This window comes from Chlamydotis macqueenii, chromosome 1, assembly GCF_036417535.1.
Source record: "Chlamydotis macqueenii isolate bChlMac1 chromosome 1, bChlMac1.mat, whole genome shotgun sequence".
NCBI lineage: Eukaryota > Metazoa > Chordata > Aves > Otidiformes > Otididae > Chlamydotis > Chlamydotis macqueenii.
Genome location: NC_141556.1, coordinates 4,742,257 through 4,764,939, shown reverse-complemented (window position 1 = coordinate 4,764,939; position 22,683 = coordinate 4,742,257). Strand labels below are relative to the sequence as shown.

The following is a 22,683-nucleotide window of genomic DNA, read 5'->3' as shown; positions in this document are numbered from 1 at the left end:
TTCACCTTGAGCACTCAGGTAGGTGTTCCCACCAGTGTTTTCCTTTCCACTTGACTTTCCCACCTGTGAAAAGGGTCCTGTGTGTGTAACACAAACCAGAATTCATTCATGAATGCTTGTGGAGTGGTGTGGCAGTCCTGAGTGCTGTAAGATGTTAAAAAACCCAAATCAAGCACCCTCCCCACCCCAAGTGAATGCATATCTGTATCTTTTACCTCTGCCGCCCGTGCTTCCACCACCCAGGCAAATCAAAGCAGGTGCTGCGTAGGAGGGGATCTTTGCCCTAATGCCATCTGCGGCGGGCCGAGCCATACGGAGAAGGTGTATTTGAATTTAGACTGGCTACTCTGCGATGTTGCTGTTTCTATGGTAACTATTTTTTATTCAACGAGAGGAGCTTAAAATCTGTAGGGCTAAATTCCATCCTAGGCAGAAGCATCTGCAGTTTTTAAGGGGCTCGTCAGTAGGTGCAGTTCGTAGCTGACTCTCATGCTCATTACTTCAGGGTCACGGTATCTCTAAAGCCTCCCTCCAAGCACCCTTTCCTCTTCCTCCCACCCTACATCTCTACGTTTTGATCTTCCTGTGACTGCACTTATCAAACCAAGGGACAATTTGCTCGTGTTGTGTCTTACCGGGGGATTTTTGTCTCCCTGCAGAGAGTGTGCCTTCAGAGAAAATTGCTCCGTGTTTAGCAAAGGAAGTTGATGAATCACAACAAGGCTGATTCATCTGCAAATAATGCAGAGGATTGCATTTGGGAGAGTTTCTGTATTTATTTATTTTTTTTCTCAATTAAAAAACAAATGCCAGATTCCTGTAGAGGCAGTTTAACCACTACTATTGCTGTGTTTGTGACTGGTTACCACACATGAGCTTTGTGATTAAAATTAGGCTATTAGGAGCAGCCAGTTTCTTGGAGAATTAGAGAAGACACTGGGGGAAGCGATTTCTTTGAAAACAAAAACTGAATCAAATAATGTATTTCCAATCATACCAGATGGAGCCCGCTTCTTCTATGTCTTTTAGTAGGGTAAACCAGGAAAGATGTGACTGAAGGCAATAGCATTTCACACTGTTGCAGCTGGTGAGGGTTAAAGGATGCTCGGGTCAATCATTTATTAAGTGCTCAGTGTTTCTAATCAGCCTCTCAACTTTGGAACTTTTCATCATTCAGATTTAGTTCTGAATTTTGCACAAATTTACAATCTTATAAATGATGTGAATCTGACTATCCTGGACTAAAAGAGTCCTGACTTTTAGGATATTTGAAAATCAAGAGTTCAAATTAGAGCTTTTTCCTCTTATCTATACACTGTGTAAGCTGCTGAGTTTAAAATGAGATGACTCTGGTGTTGTAGCTTGAGTAGAATGGGCTGAAAATGAACTGATACCCAATGTACTGTAAAATTACCCAAGCTCCACCCTTCGGTGTCCAGAATGCTGCTGTGACATGGACAGAATTGAGTTTATTTACACTTCAGTGACATTTGCTGAGCAGAAATACTCAGAAGCCAGATTTATCAAGGTGTTTAGCTACTAGAAAGGGCAAATGACTGTGGTGATTTTGAAGTGTATGTTTTTTGAGTTCAAGACCTAGAGCCAATGCTTAGTGACTTTATTAGTAGGACTTAAACCTGTCACGCGCACACGTACTTCCCTAGAGCCTGTCTGCATCCTTAAGAGTCTGAATACTTTCGTAAATCTGTTTGTGGGTCTCTTCTGGAATTACATTTAGGCTCCCAAGTCACCTAACATTTTTGAAACCTGCACTGCTTGTGGCTCGTTAGCTGTGAAAGAGAAAATTATGCAACTCTCTCAGTACCTAAAGAAGAGAATTGCGATTTAGGAGCTGGTTCTCCTCCCAGCTCCGTCCACTGACTTGTTGTTTGAACTTCAGACATTCCAGGTTTCAGCCCTGCAGGTGATGCTGGCTGCAGTGAACTGTTGCAAAGCCCATCAGTACTTTTGCAGAAGGGTTACAGAAAGACACGCCGGATGAAGATGGAGATGCAGACGCGTACCAAAGCGGGGCTGTCTTTCAGGTGGCCCGGCGGGTCGCAGCCTGTGAGCGCTGGCAAATTTGCAAATGCGTGCTGCTCTAAAAACTATGAGTGTGGGGCTGAGTTTAATTGCTTCTTGGGGTTTGTAGTGAGAGCTGTGGCAGCCCTGGCTTTTGCTGGTGGCTTTGGGCTGTAAGTGACAGACATTTATTCGGCGGAGTGTTATACAATTTTCCATTCATTACCCGTGCGCGCCATCGCAGGCTGTAATCCATCATGTTAGGGATTGTGACCCTTTGAATGAGGGACTGTGGTACTCATACCATGTTAATTCATTTTGCTTTCCTTGGAATGATGTCTCGCATTGCTGTAAGGGACCTTTTTGCATTCTTGTGGATTGTCGACCCAGCTTGGCTGCTCTCCAGCAGTCAGAGGGTATTGTACTGGAGACAGACTTTTTAGGAGGGCCTGTAGTGAAAGGACAAGGGGTAATAGTTTTAAACTAAAAGAGAGTGGATTTAGACTGGATATAAGGAAGAAATTTTTTACAGTGAGGGTGGTGGAACATTGGAACAGGTTGCCTAGAGACTTGGTAGATGCCCCATCCCTGGAAACATTCAAGGCCAGGTTGGATGGGGCTGTGAGCAACCTGATCTGGTTGGAGATGTCCCTGCTCCATGCAGGGGGGGTTGGACTAGATGGCATTTAAGATCCCTTCCAACCCAAACTATTCTATGATTCTATGATTTCCAGGTTTGTGAACCCCGGGACAGGCAATCTGCTGGTGTAAATCCGTGTGGTCAGTGAGGCTGCTCCTGGGAAACATTGCCTACCAGTAGGAGTAGGGGGTCACCGTGTGAGAGTCTATAAAATGCCCCAACTGGTCAAAAATATTCTGCCTGTTCATCTCCACTTCAAAGAAAATTGAAACTCACTTGAGAAATTGGTAGAAAATAATGGCTGGTTACATCCTCATAGGTAGCTTTTAACCCTGTGAAATAGTGGTAAAGGGTCAGATTCTGCCACCCACAATCATTTTAGGTATTTCTTTTGCTCGACTGTGGAGCCTGACGGGGACCAGGGGAAAGTTTCACCCCTCCAGTCCTCTCCTTGTAGCTGCTTTTATTAAACAGGCATCTTTCCTGTCGACATGAATAAAGGGAGGAGAGAGCAGTTCATTATCCAGTGTATCACTTTGAGTCTAATACTAATTAAAAGCTTTGCCTTCAGTTCTGTGGAACCTATTCTTAGAATTTATGTAAATTAATTGGAGTTTTGAAGAGGAGCATATGCCAAATCCTAAGTAATTCCCTGCTGGCTGAGGCAACTGGAACCGGGGAACAGCATTGGGATCTTTTTTTTCCTTTTGTGGCTGCTAAAATCGAAGGCTCCTTCAGTAAATTTTGATGCCTCTCTTTACCAAATATATGAGAGAGATGAAACATCCGCACCCTGACTGTTTGCCAGAGAGGTATGATACAAAGGCTTTTTCTCCATGAAAGCTTTTCCATCTCAAAAATGACATTTAACACAGACAAGCTTTTTACTTCCGCAGCCATTCTCTAAACAAATGTACGTTCCTGCTTCAAAGAGGATTTTGACCCTCAAAAGGGAGATGTATCTGAGATCGCACGAATTCCCCTTGCGAGTTCACTCTTGCTGTTGATTTAGTGGGGAAGATTTTTACATACTACTCTTAATGAGGAGGGAGATTTGATCCTAAGGTACATAGCACGTGGAGAAAAGGGCATATGCTTGTGAAGTAAAATAGCTTTAAATGTTGTTAGCTGCTTTTTTCCCCCCCCTACTTGATTATTTTTTTCCCTTTGAGAAAGGCCAGAGCAAATAGAAGGAGAAGAACCAAAGAAACTGATTCAAATAAAAATGAGAACCAGTATGGTTTGGTCTTGATATATTTGGTCTCAATCAACAAATCACTTAAAGTTGATGAAACTACTTGCGTATTTAAAGACAAACATGATTAAGTACTTTGGTGGATCTTGGCTTGTTATGCATTGAGGCTGGATACGAGCATGGATTGAATCCTGGAACTTTTGATGGGGAGATGCTGCAGTGTAAGCTTGCTTCCAGATGTACGTTTTGCAAAGTCGCCTTTTCTTTACAACCTCACCCTAAGGATTAAGAGACGCCGGGTGTGGATTCTCACACAGGAGGAGTCAGCCCTCCCGTCCAGATGCTCTTTGCCTTTGGAGATTTGAAGTTCAGTGCTGGCGAGGTGTGATTTCTGCAGTCGTCATCTTTTCCCCAGCTAAAGCCTTTTCAGTATTAAAGATGGCAGTTTTGGTAACCTGTCCGTCCGATGCATCCCTGGTACTATGCAACCTCTGTGTACAAGGAGTCAGATTCTCCTCCCTGGTTCAGACTTTAATTCACTGAAACATCCTCTGTGTAAAGCTGTTAGAAGGGGGTCTCCTCTCTCTCTGGGGCTTTAGTGATATGGAATTGACTGCCAGCAGCGCAAGTGTGACTGATGGTTATGCTACACTGCAGGAATCCCAAACCCCTGAATGTCTGCTCCTTCCTCAGCCATTGGTTCATTAGGCTTTGGGCCATTATTGCTAAATCTTCCTCAGTTTCCCCATCAGTATATACTTCTCCTACTGTGAGACTAAATCCATTATGATTTTTTTTTTTACTGCTTTTTGGTTTTCACGTAAAAGGCTCCGTAAAATTGCAGGTTGGTAAGATGAAAGCAACAATTCATTTAGCTGTGGCTGGAGCTTGTAAAAATCCTTATCTCTGATGGCAGCAGGAATGTAAGGTCCCAAAATAGAAGTTTTTAAGTCTGCAAGTGAAGACAGTTCTTGGGATAACAAAAGTGCAATGACGTAGAACTTTGGATCAATACAAAATCATTTTAGAACAAGAATACAACATGTAGCAATGAATGTAGATAAGAATGGCGTTGGTAACCACTTACTAGGATAGCAAGCTTTCTGCATGTGTTTTGGAGTCGTCTGCATGTGTGTGTTAAATATAACATTATCTCTTTTTAGGCTTGTATTGGCTAATGCACAGATGATTTAGAAATAGTGTAGGACATTTTTGTTGAATGAACACAAGATACGATCATTACTCTGGAATTAGGATGCCAACATGCACACCTATTAGACGGGGATCATGAGGGATGGAGTAATCTGATAGATGTTAAACGCTGAACTGGTGGCCAGTCAGGGAGCTGAACCTAGGTTGCTACTGAGTTTTGGGACTGGTTGATCTCAGCTAGTAGTGGCTGTCAGTGGTCAAGAGGCTCTGTTCAGGGGAGATTTTCAAGTAGCCATTTCTCAGACAGATTTTGGTGAGGACAACCTCCTTGTTGACTAAGTTCAAGTTAGATGCAGCTGATGACATGAATGCACATTGTGCTTTAGATATGATGGGCTTGGTCCTGCAGATCTGTCCTCTAGAAGCAAGGATGTCCCTTCTCTTTCTGTGATTTGGTTGGCAAGAAAAGAACATGGGAGCTGGAGCACTCGGTTGGAGCTGGAAGTCAATCTGGTAATCCGCTAAGTGACAAAACTAATGTGGACACATTTCAAATAGAATTTCAAATGTATCAGCTCCTCCTTGGTGGACAGTGCTGATACACTGTGTGTTCCTCTTCCCCATCTCGTCCTACAGGACCATGCTGATTTGCGAAACCACTTCTTCACCGTGGGGATGAAGCTGGAGGCGGTGAATGCGAGGGAGCCATTCCATATCTGTCCTGCATCAGTGACCAAGGTGAGCTCCCAGAAAGGAGGGGTGAAAAAAGCCTGATTATGAACCTCTTACTGATTTCTACTTCATTTAGGAAGACTCAGGAGTGCTATTTCGTTGACTGGTGAACACGTTAAGAAATATATTTAAAATCCATGGATGTTCCTAATGAATGAATTGTTTCTTTCCCACAAGCATCACCAGCTGACTGTATGCACTTAGATCCAATGGGAATGAGCATGTCCATCTACCACTTCCATGCAGTGAAAAGGGATCCCTCTTTTACCTCTCTCTCCCCTCTATGCATATGTATTTTCCCTGCATGTCTGGGAAACCTTTTGAAATAAAACAGCTGGATGAAGATGGTGGCTGGATATTTAATCCACACTCTCAAAGGCAAGAGAGAGGAAGACTGTGAGGTCTCCGGGATTGCCTCCGGTCCCTGCTCAGCTATGGGCACACCAAGTGACCCTGAAACCCAGCGCTTTCCTTTGCCTCAGTTTACCCATCTCTAAAACTCAGACTTTGATCTCTTTGGTAGAAGCACTTTGATGAAAAGTGTTAGGTGAGAGCGGCTTATTTTCAGGAGCAGTTTGATTCCAGGGCCTGTCTGTTTCAGCTTTCCGCATTACCTAGTGTTGCAGCAAATTTAATTTCTGATTTTGTTTTCTTCTTTTTCACTCCTTAGGTTTTTAACAATCATTATTTACAAGTGACCATTGATGACTTGAGACCTGAACCCAGCAAAATCTCAATGCTTTGCCATGCGGATTCCTTAGGGATCTTGCCAATACAGTGGTGCCTTAAAAACGGAGTCAATCTCACACCTCCCAAGGGTTTGTATTTCTTCTCGTTGATTTACAAGTTTCCTCTGAAGGAAGTTTACCTCTTCTTATTGCCTTTAAAACCGTGGTGCTGTTTGCTGCAGAGCATCAGCCTAAGTATCTGGAGCCAGAGTAGCTCTGTTGAGTCGCTGAGGCTGTTCTGGCTCATACCATCGTACATCTCTACAAACACATCTCGCTGAGGAATTGATGTCAGTGTGCTCTGAAATAGCCTGCACCGAAGCCATGTAAATTCCTGTAAAATGCATCTTTGCCATGCTTTGTGTGTGTCGCGAGCAAACAGAGCATTAAAAATCATATCATAGGGGGAAACCAGGCATCTCCCTGTAGCGTCCACCTTGGTACAACGCTGAGGCCAGGCAGAGCTCCTAAATCTAACTGTTTAAACTAAACTCACAGCTGCCTGCCCAGGAGTGTGTAGGCGTTTCCTTAGCTGTCTCAAAAAAAATCCCAGGCGAGGGCAAATTGCGAGTAGTGCCAGGAGAAACAGCCTCCGACCGTGCTGTTTCCCAACTTGGTAGCGGTTAATTACTCGCGATTTCAGACAACCACCTGTGGTGCCCTAGCTATATTTCTTCACTTGCAAAATGCATTGGCTCTCTGGAATTTTAGATTTTTGAAGCTGGCTGGGATGTTGACCCTTTGCCAAAAAATGGTGTTGCTTGGGAGAAAAAGAAATGCCTCTAAAAAAGGAAGAAATCCCATTAAGTTTTGTGTACACAGATCTGTCTTAATTTTGGAAAAAGTATGCTACTGCCAAACCCAGGGAAGGGAAATATTATTCTCTGCAAGATTTAGAGTCCACTTATGTGTATCCAAGAGTGTCTCGTCCGTATATGTAATTTGAAATTCTCACCAAAGTCCTGGAGTCCTGTACGTGCAGTTGCATACGGTGCATCCGTGATTACTCGGTTGCCTTTACTGAAATAAATGCGCTGTCCCTCCTGCTTAAATCTGGGTGTAATGATGATACCTCTGTAAGTGCTCACTGATACTGGCCAGAAAAGCTGCTAAAGTTGAAAGTAGATAGAATGTTTTGTTTTTTCCCACCCCAAATTCACATGCAGCTCCCCCCAGGCCAGCTAATTAACTAAAGTAGACCACAGGCCAGACATTTCTCTTTACAGGGTCATGGCCTAATTTCCAATCCGTGCTGGAACAAAGCCTGTCTGAGATGATTTACGGGTCAAGTGCATACGAACTCTCTTTTTCATGCCAACATTTTTAGAAGTGGCTGTAGCATCCATCATACGGATATTTTTTGGCTTTGCCGGTGAAGTCTAAGGGACAAGTAGGTGTCTGGTGGGATGCCTGGAGATTGGGGTCCACCTGGGCTCCTGAGGAAGTGTAGGAAGTTTCCCCATAGTCTCCTGATGAAAATAAAGTGTGTGTTCTGCTGTCAGATGGGAAATCTTGGAGGGAAGCTATTAAAAAAAGGCATAAAGCAAGTGGCAGATAGATGCATGCTGTATATTGCAGTATTTCTGTGTATGAGGTATTTCTGTATTTCTGTGTATGAGGGCTGCGTGCTCCAACTGTGTTTTAGCACCTTTGGTGACAAAAACCGTTTGCATTGGCAGACACGCTCTTTGAGTCACTGAAATAATCAGACACTGGAATGATTTTTTTTTTTTTAAAAAAAACCAAAACCAAAAACAAACGAAACACCGAAAAATAAATCAGAGGGAAAGTGAAAAGCATCCAAAGCCCCATTGAGGGAGCCAGTCTTCTCTGAGCAGAATAGTACTGGCTTTGGATAAAGAAATAACCTGGACTGATACGAGAGGGCTGCAACGCTGTGGAAGTGAGGAAGGCTGTGATGTGGGCTGGCTGCTGATGAGCAGGTCTGCAGAAGGAGGAGGAGGAAATCCCACCATTTCCACCTAAGTCACTGGACAGCTCGGCCTACCCTGGGGTGTCCAGAATTGTCTCTTCTCACACACAGATTTCACCAGCCTCCTGCTTCCCCAGCGCTCCCTCGTTCCTGACCAGTGTCACCCTCAAGAGAGAATATTCTGGCAATATTTAGGGTTGCCCAAATGGCGCTCTGTGTTGAAAGGCAAGAAGTTCCCATGGAGCAAGAGATAGCAATGGAAGAAGTCCTTTTTCTTTTAGTGAAAAGAGTTTATTTCATAGAATCATAGAATGGTTAGTGCTGGAAGGGACCTTCAAAGGTCATCTAGTCCAACCCCCCTGCAAGGACCAGGGATGTCTCCAACCAGATCAAGTTGCTCAGAGCCTCATCCAACCTGGCCTTGAACATTTTCAGGGTTGGGGCATCCACCACCTCTCTGGGCAACCTGTTCCAGAGCTCTACAACCCTCAGTGTAAAAAATTTTTTCTAATATCTAATCTAATTTACTGTATTGTATTTCTTTGCTTGGGTTTTTTGGTTAATTTGTTATTGACAAGGAAGTTCTCCAATTTTAAAGTGAACTGATTTTATGTCATGAGAGCAATGTGCCAAGTTGGGGTGTTTGGGTTCAGAGTCCTTTATTTCTCCGATATCCATTTTCTTGCCTTTTTGCCTATCAGGCCTTTGTTGAAGCCCAACATGCAGTAGATGAGTCATGAACAGGAGGTGCAAACATTTGCTAGTAGAAATAGAGAGCAGTATTTTCCTGTGCAGTGCCAAAAATGAATACCCATTTACTGCTGATGTATAAACATTGAACAAGCGCTGTTTATATTTATTGGAGCTGGATTTATAGACCACTTCCCTTTAGAGTAACAACCATTGTTCCTTTTTATGAGCTATTAAGAAAGGGAAAAACATTTCAGTAGCGCTCCTAGTTGTAAGGCTTACTAAGGAAATGTCACTTCCAAAACCTCAAATACATTCATTTGTATCGTTGTATTTGCTTCTGATTAAACTGCTGGGCTCTTCCATGCTGAGAGTCGAGGTAGAAAACACGATGAGTTTTGACGTGTTTGGGGAGCAGCAGGAGAATTTCACAAGGAAAGCTTTGAACGTTATTAGTTGGGCTGAACCTTAAAGGATAATGGTACCTAAGTGCCGTGTGCTGATGGAGGCACTGGGTACATGGTACGTCCTCGTGTCCCCGCCTGAGCCCATCACCCTAGCTTCTTCTGGAGTCAGTGGAGAGTGAGGGGGACTTCCACGGGGCAATTCTGCTCCTTTTGCAGTTTCTCCGTTGACTCTTTAGGGAGCTCAGGGTGACAGGCGCAGCTATAGACGTCAAACATCTGTATGCGGTCAGATAAATCCCATTCTGATGCGAAGTGATGTGCAGTTCTCCTGTTTTCCATTTCATTTTATGAAGCTGAAAAGTATCTGGCAAACAAATAACCAGAGAGAAAAAAGGAGATGGAGAGGAAGCGGGAAGACAATTCTGTTGCAGAAATTGTTAAAAAACAGTGTAAGAATTTTTTTTGGTATGAAAAATGAACATTTTCTATAAGTAATTGCATTTTTTTACTTTGTTGTGCATGTTTATGTTGAGCTTTCCAATTATTATACACTTCCATGCCCCACAGAGACAGGCGTCTTAGCTCAGGGCTTTATCTCATTAATTTGTTTGTCGTGTATGCAATTGTTAGGATTAGAAGTTCATCTTATCCCAGATACTTGCATCTTAACAGAATGCTTGGGACTTTTATTTTCAATATTTTTACCTCCTTTTGTGAATCTGGGTGACTGATAGATGACTCCACGCAATATTCCAGTCCTTTTTTGCCTACAAAAAATTTCACAATTTTCATTGTCATAAATGATTCATTCCCATCTGATCTTGAGTGTCCCTTTTTGACTATCAATGAAAAAGGGATTAAGGGATGTTCTGTGAAATGAGGCCAGGCTGAGATGCCAGTCAGGGAGACTGAATTTGGCCTTTAGGTGACTCCTGCAAATTTCCAGAGAGAGTAGCTCTGCAGTAATGTTATTAGAGCATCAACACTATCATCACAGGGTCCTGGACAGGATTAGCACTCCTTGGTTTCAAGCGCTGTAAAATATAGACTAAGAGGCAGACAAAAAAACCCAACAAAAAGCAAATACCCCCCCCCCCCCCAAGATTCTATTGCCTAAATAGCCAGGTAAGAAGAATGGATGAGCAGAGGTCTGTTTTTCCTCTGTGATGGGACTGTTTCAGAGATGCACAGATAACTCAGTGTTGCTTCCCTTTTTTTCCTAAAAGCGGAGACTGAAGAGTTCATCTGGTTACTGAGACTTTAGTCTGGGAGGTGGGAAATCTGCATGAATTTTCTTGCTCTGTCCAGATTCCTATACAACCTCGGATAACATGCTTACTATGATGGGATTCAGCTCACGTATCCTGAGCTGCTGGGAAGTCAGTCATGGCGGTACACCCGTATCAGTGAAGAGAGAGGAGGATTTATCTCATGCTTCAAAAGAGAGGATGGATCAGCTTCTAATTGTGCTGGTCTTCTCCCTGTCCGCTGCTGAGGGACCCTTGATGTCCAGCTCCATAACCCCATCTTTCAGATAGCTAAAGGAAGGAGAAAGAAGTCCATGAGTAGTCCCACCTGGAAATTGGGGAAAGTAGCACTTTTCAGTATTTATGAATTTATTGAAGCCTGAGAGGTGCTCACAGGAAGGGAAAAATAAGGAAAATAAGTACATCCTTTTACTTTTTAACAAAGAGTTTTCAAAGTGAAATGCAGAAAGTGTGTGAGTGGGAGCTGGAGAAGCATTGGCATTGGCTCTCATCGTGTACAAACAGGCATCCAGAGAACTTTCCTGCTGTTGCTGCAGAGTTCACAGAGGTGGGATGGGATGCTGAAACACAAACAGTCATCTGCTTGGGGCCCATTTTTTGCTCTCTCTCTGGTGTGAAGTGGTGGCTGATGGCGTTTTTCTGTTTTGTCATCCTGCAGGTTACTCTGGCCAGGACTTTGATTGGGCAGACTACCAGAAGCAATGTGGAGCGGAGGCAGCGCCTCACCCGTGCTTTAGAAACGTGAGTTCTCTTTTTGCCTTTGTGTCACTCCTGTTGATCCATGTGAAATAGATTGCACAGAAAAGCTGCAGCAAGGCTTTGGGAGGTTCCCCTAGACCACTATGAGTCTGTCTTAGGAAGGAAGCTGGAGAAGTGTTTTCGGTCTCCATCCCTAAAAGTGTTATCTTACTCTTGTCTTTATCAGATTCATTTAGATTTCCTGCTCTTCATCTCCTCTCTGATTTTGTGTAGCACCTAGCACAAGAAGGATCTCAACTGACCATTGCAAGTAATTCAAGCGCTATTAAAAAAAAATAAACTAGGTCAAAAAAATTGCATTGTATCATCTGGCCCTTTTCACATTTTGGATGTTTTCTCTGGTTCCCAGGAAGGATACATTTACCAAACCAGGTGTGTTTAAAAGCTAAGATTGAAACTTGTTGAGCTCAGAGTGTGACAAGAGTGATTGACCTGCATGGGTGCTCTGGTCCTTGGGGCAGTTCCTGTGCTTCCTTGATGCAGCAACAGTGGTGTGAGAGTGAGCAGCACGTTGCTATGCTGGAGGTCATCAAGATTCAGAGCTTTGGAAGTAGTCTTTTGCGGGCTGTTTTCTGGCATGGCAGTCCGGCTAGATGGCTAGAAATTCTCATGGCTAGATGGGACAGGTGTTCGTCACTTGGTGAAAGGCAAGTGTAGCCTTCTGCCTTTTCCAGTAACCTGGTGCTCTTCTTCATACTCCCATCAACTGATGGATGTTGAGATCCCATCAGTAACTGAAAAAGTGCTGCTACCTAAAATGAGTGCAGAAGGGTTTGCAAAATAATGTGGTGTTGTGAAGAGTGAACAAGGAGGTTCCTCTAGCAGTTAGATAGCCCTTCACTGTACTCAGAAGTCACAAGACTGGGGGACAGGGTGTTTGTGAAAAGTGGAATGCAGACAGTCTTACAAGACACCAGCCATGGTTTTGCATGGCCTTCGTCATCTGTGGTGGCCCAAGGGCAGCCTGGCTTGGAACAGAACTTTGATGGTGAATTGCTGAATTTGAACACTTTTTGCTGATGAATTGAGAAGACCTGGATCATCAACAGAGTTTGCCCTGAGAATCCAGTCAGAGTTAGGATTTCTTTGCACCTGTTGCCGTGCCATCCTATGCAAAACCCTCTGCCTCAAGGGACTTTACGTGAAGATTTCTGAAAGCACTGAGGGAAGCTGGATAATGCTGGATCGCACCAATAGAGTGGGACAATTTTTGCATTTCTATTTTTCTCCAAGTACCCTCCCTTTTCTTTATATCTCTTTTAGTTTTGTCAGGTAATGGATCTATGCTCTCAGCACTGGCAGCCGTGAGAATAGTCTCTGCGTAATAACCTCCAGAGATTAAATCAGGTCTAAGCACTCTTTTTTCCCCACTTTTTCTTAAGGAAACATTCATCAGATGTACGTATGTCTGTTACTCTTTCCCTCTCAATAACACAGTTCTCTGCAGAGAGATGTAATCTCGCTGTTGTTGCTTGTGCAACCTCCCTGGCAGGTCGGTCCATTTGTTTCATGGCTGTGAGTGGCTTTTTGATAGAAGCTGTATTGCAAGCACATCTTCCACCTACTGCGGCCAGACGTGGTGCTGGAAGTGGATGTGCTGTAACTGTTTCCCCGGGGGGATATTTAACAAGGAGAGGCAGTTATGAAATGGATTGACGTGACCAAATGCTCAGTAAAATAAACTCCCAGCTAGCTGTTTTGCCATTGATTCTGTATAAATTAGCCTCCAGCACTGAACTGCAAGGAAAGGAGCCGGTGTGATGATAAATGATGTTTTCTTGTTAGGCAACATAAAAGACATTTAAACAAACTCACCCTGCTTTCCCATAGTCCTGGCTGTTGGCAGCTTTTAAAGGGTGAAGATGATCTATGTGTTGAGCGAGGCTTGCAACAGTCCAAGGAATGTTTGAGACTAGCAGCACGTTCTTGGAAGGCCTCTTCATGAAAAAAAACCCCAAATCCAGAGGTTTTTAGTCTCACAAAGAGCTCCCAGTGATTCTTCGAGGTGAAGTGCCCATGGTCCTAGGTGCTATAAATAAAGGAGAAGGGTTGAATTTGAGTCTGGCTTCCAGTATGCAACCATATGAGGTTGCTGGATGAGAGATTGGTGTAATTTTGAGTCAGTGACAGTTATTAGCCTTCATTATTATTATTATTAGCCAAAATCTCAACCAAGAGGGGGAACCTTTTTGTGCTGCTGTGTGTGAATGGAGAAGTGCAAGCACTCACAGCTGATGTGGTGCAGAACAGGTAGGACAGAGAGCGGGAAAATGCAAGGAAAGGAAGCCATGGCGTGGCCACACGTGTTCCATTAGTGTGTTTTCAGGGAGAGTTGGTGGTGGGGGATATTGGGAAGGGACTGAGCATAAGTGAAAGGAGAGGGGACACTGAAAGGGAGAGAAGGTAAGGATGAAAATGTGTGAGGAGCAGCTTGACACTTGGCTTGTGGAGAAGGTTTTGGGGAGGGTTATAGGGTGTTGGGAGAGATCGTGCTTGAGATCACCTGCAACAGCTACAAACAAGAGCTCTGGTTTGTTGCGGTAGGGCTGAGCCATCCTGGCTCTGGCAGGAGCAGGAGGGACTGGCCTGCAGCCTGCTGCTTTCACATGGCCAGGTCAGCCTTGGACTGACGCAGTTTGCCAAGGCATACATTAGCCTACAGCAGTGGTACCTGAATGATTTGACCTGCAGCTCCTCTCAGGCTCCCAAATTCTTAGTACAACAGGGGATGCTGCATTCTTGCAAGCTCATGACCCCACATTTTGGTCCTTTGTTTCTTATTTGGGGTGGTGACCACTCATTTGGGGATCATTGCTATAATATCTGGCTTGACTTTGCCTTCGCTGGAGAAAAATGGGAAGGCAATGAGGGTCTCACATAACCTGTGAAGATCTGTTTCTTTGGTGATTTGTTTAAGCGTACAGAGGTACTGCTGTAGCAGTAAACACAACTGGCTCCGTCTACACCAGCTTGCAACTGATGAACTTATGTGCCTGAAATCTACAGAGAAGAACCTTGTACACTGAGCTTAAAATACTCCATGAAGAAAAACATACTTGATTAGGTTACTCAAATTTCTCCAGCCTCAGTCAGCCTGGGTGACTAAATGTGTGAGGAAGTTTCTCTGGTCTCAGGCAAGATGGGTTGTTTGCTTTACAAGGTTTCTTCTAGCAAGGTGAGAGATGCTCAAACACAGCAGATCTGGGAACCCTCTGTGTAATATCCCATCAACAACAGTGGACAGCAAATGCATCATTAGCAAGCATTCAAATACACTTGGAATCAGTGTGGAGTAACCTTCCCATCTCTGAGAGTTAGAGATTGACATAAACCATGAAATACATTGCTTCCTGATTTCTTGCCATTTTTATTTTTTCGTATGGGTGTCCAGGGCAGCTCCATTTTCAACCTGGATGCCTTTGTGTTCTTCGGTGTCTCCTGCACTTCCAGGTTTAGCAAACCATGCTAAATTTATGCTTCCCAGTGGACAGCCTAATTAAAGTCATGCAGTGCTGCAGTGCCGTGCTTCAGTGTTGGTCCTTGACTCTTTCAGACATCCTTCAGCCGTGGCTTTACGAAGAACATGAAGCTGGAGGCAGTGAACCCCAGGAACCCTGCAGAGATATGTGTCGCTTCTATCACCTCAGTTAAAGGACGGTTAATGTGGCTTCACCTTGAAGGTATGTGCTGTAAAGGCTTCTTGTGTTTGTGTGGTTCACTCAAACACTCTTGATTTTTTGTCTTAATCCTCTGCATAAAACTGCTTTCTCCAGCCTTTCCTTTTTATACACGTTGACCAATAATATGTTATAAATAATTATCTTTCCCTACTCTCTCCCTGAGGGATCCACAAGACCTTCCACTCTCCCATCCATGTGGATTCTAACAGAGTGATCTCCGTGGATGATAGAAACCTGCTCACTGTCAACATGATAGACCATCCATGGGAATGAAAGTCTTCCCTTATTTGTGCAGCTGACACTTCCACTGTGATTCCCAACACACTCTCATGGGATCTCCTCCCTCCCTCCCTTCTCCCTTCCCTCCTTCCCTCGTTTTCCTTTCACTCCTTCCTCCCTTCCCTCCTTCCCTCGTTTTCCTTTCACTCCTTTCACCTACATCCCTGAAACTTCTGCAATATATGCTGCTCCTCACCATCACGTACTCACATCCCTCCTCCCTGTGATTCTGTAATTTCTCTTGTTGATCTAAGAGACCTCTTGCAGGCAGTAACTCTATCACGTACAGTTTAGAAAGCCATCACACCATGGAGAACACCACGACTGTACAGGTAGTCTTAGAAGAGTGGTGAAAAACTAGCAGATCATAATACTGTATCAAAACTTCCATTTCCACCTTTCTTGAAATTAAGTACAGATGAGCTCATTTTTTATGTGGTTTTGCTCTTAGGAATTTCTTTCTCAATTCATCTGGGCAAGGACTTCTTAAGTAAGTATAATTTAGAACAAAGCAGGGATTCTTATTATTATTGCTTTAAACCCAATGTTATTTGTAAAGTCACCGAGAGCAGAAGGCCACACTTATTTAAGTATTTTGAGGGGCATGGTGATAAACCATAAAGTTGTTGTAGCATCTGTCAGTGTCACAATGTGGTTTAATTTTTACCCGTCAAGGTAACACACTGTTGTTCGAAGCTACTGGCTTAATCTGTAAATCAATAGTAACTGGGTCGTCATCAAGTACAAATGTAATATCCTTCTTTGCTTTCTTCTGGAGAATGATGAAAATATCAAAGGCCCTTCTGGTGGCCCGTAGTCCTGCTCATCACCAACCTCTCTAAGATATGTGCTTCTGCCTCTTGAAGAATGCCTAAGGCAGACATGCCGTCCCTTGTGCTGCCAGCCATGACACGGTCAGAAAGAAATCTCTTGCTAGAACCCTCCCATTTGCAAAATAAAATGCATTTGGTTAAGCTACCATGATGGTTCAGGGAGACATGGTGTTAAAATGCCTCCACCTCTTTGTTTGCAATCACATCCTGATAGGTTAGACTGCGCAGCTCTGGTTATGCATTTCATAGAATCATAAAATGGTTAGGTTTGGAAGGGGCCCTCAAAGGCCACCTAGTCCAACCCCCCTGGAAGGAGCAGGGACATCCCCAACTAGATCAGGTTGCTCAGAGCCTCATCCAAACTGGCCTTGAATGTTTCTGGTACTAGATATTTCAAGGCATCCCTGAGGGATTGGTCTGATGAAAGAGCAGAGTCTCTTAAACACTTACTACGTACAACCTCAAGAAATGCAATGGCATGTTGTCTTAGTGAGTTGGGAAGAAAGCAAGGCACAGTCATATTCTGCAGCTCAGGGAGTGGTGCATGTTGTTGGTATCTCAGGCTCTGAAGAGGAAGAAGTGGAGAAGTGAAGCTTGTGCTGGGCTTCAGAGAGCAGAATCAAAAGAAAACAGAGCAAGTCATTCCTTTGTTAAAGTCAGTGACATCTACTTGCTCCATGGGAGCTCTGTAGCGGGAGGTGGGAGGGAGGAAAGGAGTCACTGATGTCTTCTCTGATGGCCCGTAGAGTCAGTATGCTGGCTCATGGGTAATTCTCCCGAACTGCATTAAATTTGGACTCCTGTCAACATGGTTTCTGCAAAAGTCATGTGAACCCTTGTTCTCAGAGATTAATGCAAGTTTATTTTGACCCTTCCAGGGTAGAACAGCTAGGAAAGGGTTAATGTGAGTACAAGCCATAGTTGAGCAGAGATTTCAGGAAAGGGCAGAGGAACAGGGGTTGCAACAAAGGGTTCTTGCAGAAATCTCATGTGAGATGAAGACTCAGGCCTGGTCTACAGGCCTGGTCACCTTCCCTCCTGTACAAGATGCTCAACTCTCAGTGTTTTGGGGCTGAAAGACAGTGGAAGCCAGATTGATACTAACTGTATTGCTTCATCATCACCTGGCACGTCACCTTCAGATTGTGCTGCACTGGTGGTAGTAATCCAAGAAGTATTTCAGCATGTGACAGTGTGCAGTGCCACTTATACAAGAGGAAAGGTCTCTAATCAAAGCCCATAAAGTTAGTAAAAACATGGTCAGGAACTTCATCTGTGCTAGCAGCTTGCTCTAAAATATAGCAAAGGCAGATGTTCTGTGGTGTTTAGCTCTACAGAAGCAGCATTACATGGTAGACAAGATTTTTTTGACACCTCTGTGATAAATCCCATTCTCAGAGATATATAACTCAAGTGCTACCTAAAGAGAGATTCCTCCTGATGGAAAGCTTGGTAGAACAAAACTTTTTCATGGAATCACAGAATGGTTTGGGTTGGATGGGACCTTTAAAGGCCGTCTAGTCCAACCTCCCTGCAAAGAGCAGGGACATCTCTAACCCGATCAGGTTGCTCAGAGCCCCATCCAACCTGGCCTTGAATGTTTCCAGGGATGGGGCATCCACCACCTCTCCGGGCAACCTGGGCCAGTGTTCCACCACCCTCAGTGTAAATTTTTTTTTTCCTTTTGTTCAGTTTGAGTCTGCCTTCTTCTATTATAAAACCATTACCCCTTATCCTTTTGTGCCTCTCGTGTCCTCTGCTAAGCTTTGTGGTTTGGGCTGGCTGAGATCTGGGGAGGGCAGAGCTGCAGGTGTGTGCCTGAATGCAGCAGAGGTGGAGGACGTAGTGGAGCTGGGTTGTCTTCCTTCTCCATCCCTGACACAGATCTGTCACCCTGGGCAGTTTGTCTCCATTTTTGCTTTAGATAGAGCTTTGGGCAATCATGGGTTTTGTTTTTTTCATGTAAGATAACTAGTTGCCTTCTGACTCAAGGTAGCAAAAACTAATCTGCAGCCTGGTCTGGACACAGGACAAATATTTTTGTTAAAGAGCTGGAATCAATGCTTGTTTGAAATTCAGTTCTCAATAAGGCTGTTGTTGAATTTACACCCATCTGATCAAGGAAGCTGGCCCATTTTGGTGACTCCCTTTTTTAAATGGTCAAATGCCTTCACTTTTTATATGCAGATTCAGGTTTCTGAATCCCTTTGTTGTTTTTTTTCCCTAAGACATAGTACTTTCAAAGGGACTCAGTGTTCACTAAACTCTTGCCTGTTATAGTGAATAGTAAGTGCTGTTTCGTGGGTCTTTAAATCAATGAGTCCTCCAGGAAGAGGGCCACACACTCCCACCTTGCTCCCCTCCCTCATCTCTTTCTCCCTGCCTTTTACTCTTTTTGTTTTTTACAACTTGTCATAAAGAAATGTGTGTGCATCTCTTTGTCTTTTGAGTTCATATGTATAGATGCTTTACGCTTGTTTTATGTCTCAATACCAGGAGTAAAATGATCAGTAGTAAAAGGAAAAGATGCAAAAGATTGCAAAAATAAAAAGGAAATCTTTGCTACTGTTGAAATACATGACTACAGTATGCACAGTGTTAGGCTAAAACTGGGCATTAAAAAAAACCACGAAACCCTGCTTGCAGAGTTGTAAAATAAATGCCACTTGAACTGTGGCGTGTTTTTTTTTTACTCCATTAATACACTGTTGTTTCTAACTGATTATTTATATTCTGGTAGCAGCAAGACTCCCCAGCTACCATGGGAGCCCATCGCTGAAGACCTTGGGTCCCACCATTTGTCATGGGCACGTCTGGAGCTTTCATTGTTGCCCTCCCAGTTTCACTGTTTAACGGCCCAAACTGCAGCCATAAAACAGGATGCAGTAGTTAAGCACCGTCGAGTTAGACATGAGGGAACATTGCTTAATAAATCACACTTCGTACAGTAGCAAAACTCTGTAAACTTCAGGGCAAGCATTTAATGACCAGCAGTATAGTTCCCCCATGAGTGGAAGAGGAGCACAGGGCTGATCCGAGGCTGTGAGCATCCCATCACTTTCTGCTACTTTATTACTCATCATCTGCATTGTTAATTTTTACTGGTTCATTTTAGATTTTAAAGCTGAAGCTTTCTAGTGTGAATTTATACAAGTAATAATGTACACTCTCTGCACAGCCTAGGAATTTGAGGAAAATCCTTTTGTTAATCACTTCTCCGGGGAGTTTTTCCATAATTTTCCCTTTGAGAGTTTTCCAGAGTTGCTGGTCTATTCTACCCAAGATTTGTAGCAGGAGATGGAGGTTTTCCTCACCCTATTTCCAGTCTCCCTGTTCTCTTCTTTCCCGTTTAACCTCTCAAATCTGATGGACATTCTTAGTCTGAGAAGATGGCAACATAAAAGGCAGCAAGTGAAACTAATGAGTCTCAAACAAGCTGTTTTCCATTTACACGTGAGGCCAAACGAAGCAGTAAGATGTCGGAAGTGGAAGGCAGGGTTATCGATTGCCAGAGGGAAGAGGCAGTGCCAGGGAGGACAGAGTAGTTGTGCATGTGTCTTACAAGAGGAGCAGCGGTGTTGCAGGAGAACAGACATTATGGTGCTTCCTCGCTCGTCGGGGCAGCTGCAGCTGTAAATAAAAGCAAAATTTTCATGTCTCATCTATTATTGTTTGCAAACAGGAGAGTGAGAGAGCATTTGATGTGATTTTGGGGTCAGAATAAGACCGTAGAACAGTTACGATAATGGAAATAGTGAATTTCCCCAGATCTGGTGAAATTTCAGTGGGGACTGCATTGATCTCTTGCTCTGTTTAGAGCTTGATCCATGGCTTCCTCACTTTGTGCATGAATTGCCACTGACTTCAGCAGGTCTCACATCAGTTCCTTGTCTGGATTTGCAAAAATGTTTTGCCCACTGGAGAGTGAAGCTTTTCATCAGGTTCAAACTGAGCAGTGACCTCTTGGTATTTTGTCGTGGAGGGAAATGCTTGTGCAGGGAACACCAACTGCTGAGACCTCGCATTGCGGTTCAGCTGCTCATATGAGTGGGTTGTGTCCTATGTCACGTGCCTTCATCCCATCCTCCTCCCTTCCCCATATTCCAGTGAAATAGAGACTGTATCTTCAATGTGTGATTTATGAACACGATGTGGGGCTCAGAGGAATACCATGAAGACATCCATGAATCTATGCAGACATCGTCATCTCATTTTTTTTTTAATTATTTCCTCCAGCAGTATGAGCACCAGCACCTATTTTCCTGCTTCCTGTGGGTTTTCGTACCACCACGCACTCTCAAAGTGCAGCAAGGTTATTACTAGAGACAAGACTGATCCAAATGCTGCGTCTCTGCCTCTTTGCCATTCCCATCACAAAGTTCAATTACTGTTTCAATTACACTACAAGCCCTTGATGAGCATTCATTAGTGGGAAGTTCCCCATAGTCGTCTCGCTGTGCACAGTCAAACGCTGCTGCATTAAGCAGGAGGCAGAGATGCTGTAACAGATGCAAAGGCAAGGATGCTGCAGGGGAAGATGCTGATCCTTTGGTCTCTTTTATTAGGAGATCATCTCATGCTGGTGCTGGAGCTTTAGGTCCTATGGTGGAAATGGCAGAGGGGGGTGAAGTTGCTGGCCAGGCTGGGCCAGTGGAGACGGACTTGAATTGGAGTAGTTAAATGGTGTCTTGACTCAGAACTCAAAGCCAGTGGGAATATTTCCATTTGCTGCAGTAGGCTTTGAGTGCGACCCACATAAACCAAGACAGGAGAGTGTCTTCTAAAGGAGACATAATAACCAAACTGGAAGAGATTTGCTTTAAGCAGAGATTTTCAGTGGGGTTTTGGAGTCAGTATTATGCCAGAGATCTTAGTGCATCTGTCCTGCTTCAGGTTTTTATATTGCCTCTCCCTTGTTGGATGGTGGTGTAGCGAGGAGCCATGGGAGAATTCATGGCATCTCTAGACAGAAGAGTGGTCATCTGCCACCCTTAAAAAAAATTACTCAAGGGCAGAACTACACACACAAAAAAAGCTTCAGGGGAACATTAGGGCCTAAAGGCCTATCACGTTATCTACAGCCCATGTGCACTCTCTTACCACTCAGAGCAAGCACCCACAAGTTCTGCTAACTTGCTTGTGCAACTCTGCAAAAAAAACCAAGGGGACAATCATGTCGTCTTGTTGGGGAAAGTCGTGCATGTTTAACCTTACTGGCATTTGTCTGCTTCGCTGTGCACACTCAGAGTGCTCTTCGTGGGGGTTTTCTCCGGAATCACATTGCACTGTAAATGCAGCAACCTTATCATCGCTGCCTATGCAAAATTGAAGATGAAATGATGCCTGATTTTGATGCAGGGAAGCAGATTTATTTTTATGTGTTCCATCATTTACTTCTCTTGGTTCATGATGAATGCCTGAATGGCTCTGAGCTCCGAATTCCCATGTCTAAATTACATTATAAATTTGTGTTTATAGGTTTACAGATGCCCTCTCCTGAGTACATAGTTGATGTAGAGTCTATGGACATTTTCCCCGTTGGCTGGTGTGAAGCGAATGCTTATAACCTAACTCCACCACACAAAGCTGTTTGTAAGTACATGGAGACCTCAAGCTGCGTAGATATTACATCCACAGATATATCAGGAAATTTGTGTTACGTCTAGAATCCAATTCTTGAAACTGCCAACCTAACTAGCAGACCAGTAACCAGGCTGTAAGTGTACTGTAATAAATAGTAATAAATGTAATTAGTGGCCAGACTCCACAGCACTGGTGTTACACAATTTGTAGTTGTCTGTGTGGTCAGCCCCTCTAAAAATGGGATTGTTTGCACTGGGAAAAGCTGTTACGTGGTTTGGGATTGCACAGTGTGGGTTGTGGGTTTGCGATGGGGTTGTCAAAGTGAAACCAGGCTTTGTTGTGCTGAGCCAAGATCCTTTGGGACGCGAGATCTCAAATCAGGAAAAAAACCCATAAAATACAGCGTGGAATGGACATAAAGAGGCCACCCAGGTGCTCCATCTCCAAACCAGGATCTGCTCCTTCTAAATTGAGAAATATTTGCTGGCCTCCTGTGATGGAGTTTCTGCCCCTTCCCAGGGTATTTATCCCATTATTTCACTGCCCTTACCATCTCAGAGATTTCCCTACTGTTTAATTTAAATCTCTCCTGGCACAATTAAGCCCATAGTGTTTTGTCCTGCCTCCAGTGTGTGTTAGGACCAAATTCTTTCCCTTCCATTTGCATTTGAAGGTGGTTCATGAGTGCTCAGTGGCTTGGTGGTATTCTCATGTTCCTCGCAGAAGCTATCCAACCCTGATCTCAGACCACCAAATGAAAAATTAACCTCGCTGTTTATATT

At 43.9% G+C, this 22,683-nt stretch overlaps 1 protein-coding gene across 1 annotated transcript in view; it reads left to right on the top strand.

The window, feature by feature from the left end:
* Positions 1-22,683, top strand: part of SFMBT2 (Scm like with four mbt domains 2) — a 109,377-nt gene that overhangs the window by 62,877 nt on the left and 23,817 nt on the right. Inside the window, exons 8-12 of the mRNA XM_086739940.1 lie at positions 5,646-5,747; positions 6,412-6,559; positions 11,426-11,508; positions 15,080-15,206; positions 21,797-21,910. Of these exons, the coding sequence (XP_086596066.1) occupies positions 5,646-5,747; positions 6,412-6,559; positions 11,426-11,508; positions 15,080-15,206; positions 21,797-21,910 (574 nt within the window). The remainder of the gene's footprint in view (positions 1-5,645; positions 5,748-6,411; positions 6,560-11,425; positions 11,509-15,079; positions 15,207-21,796; positions 21,911-22,683) is intronic.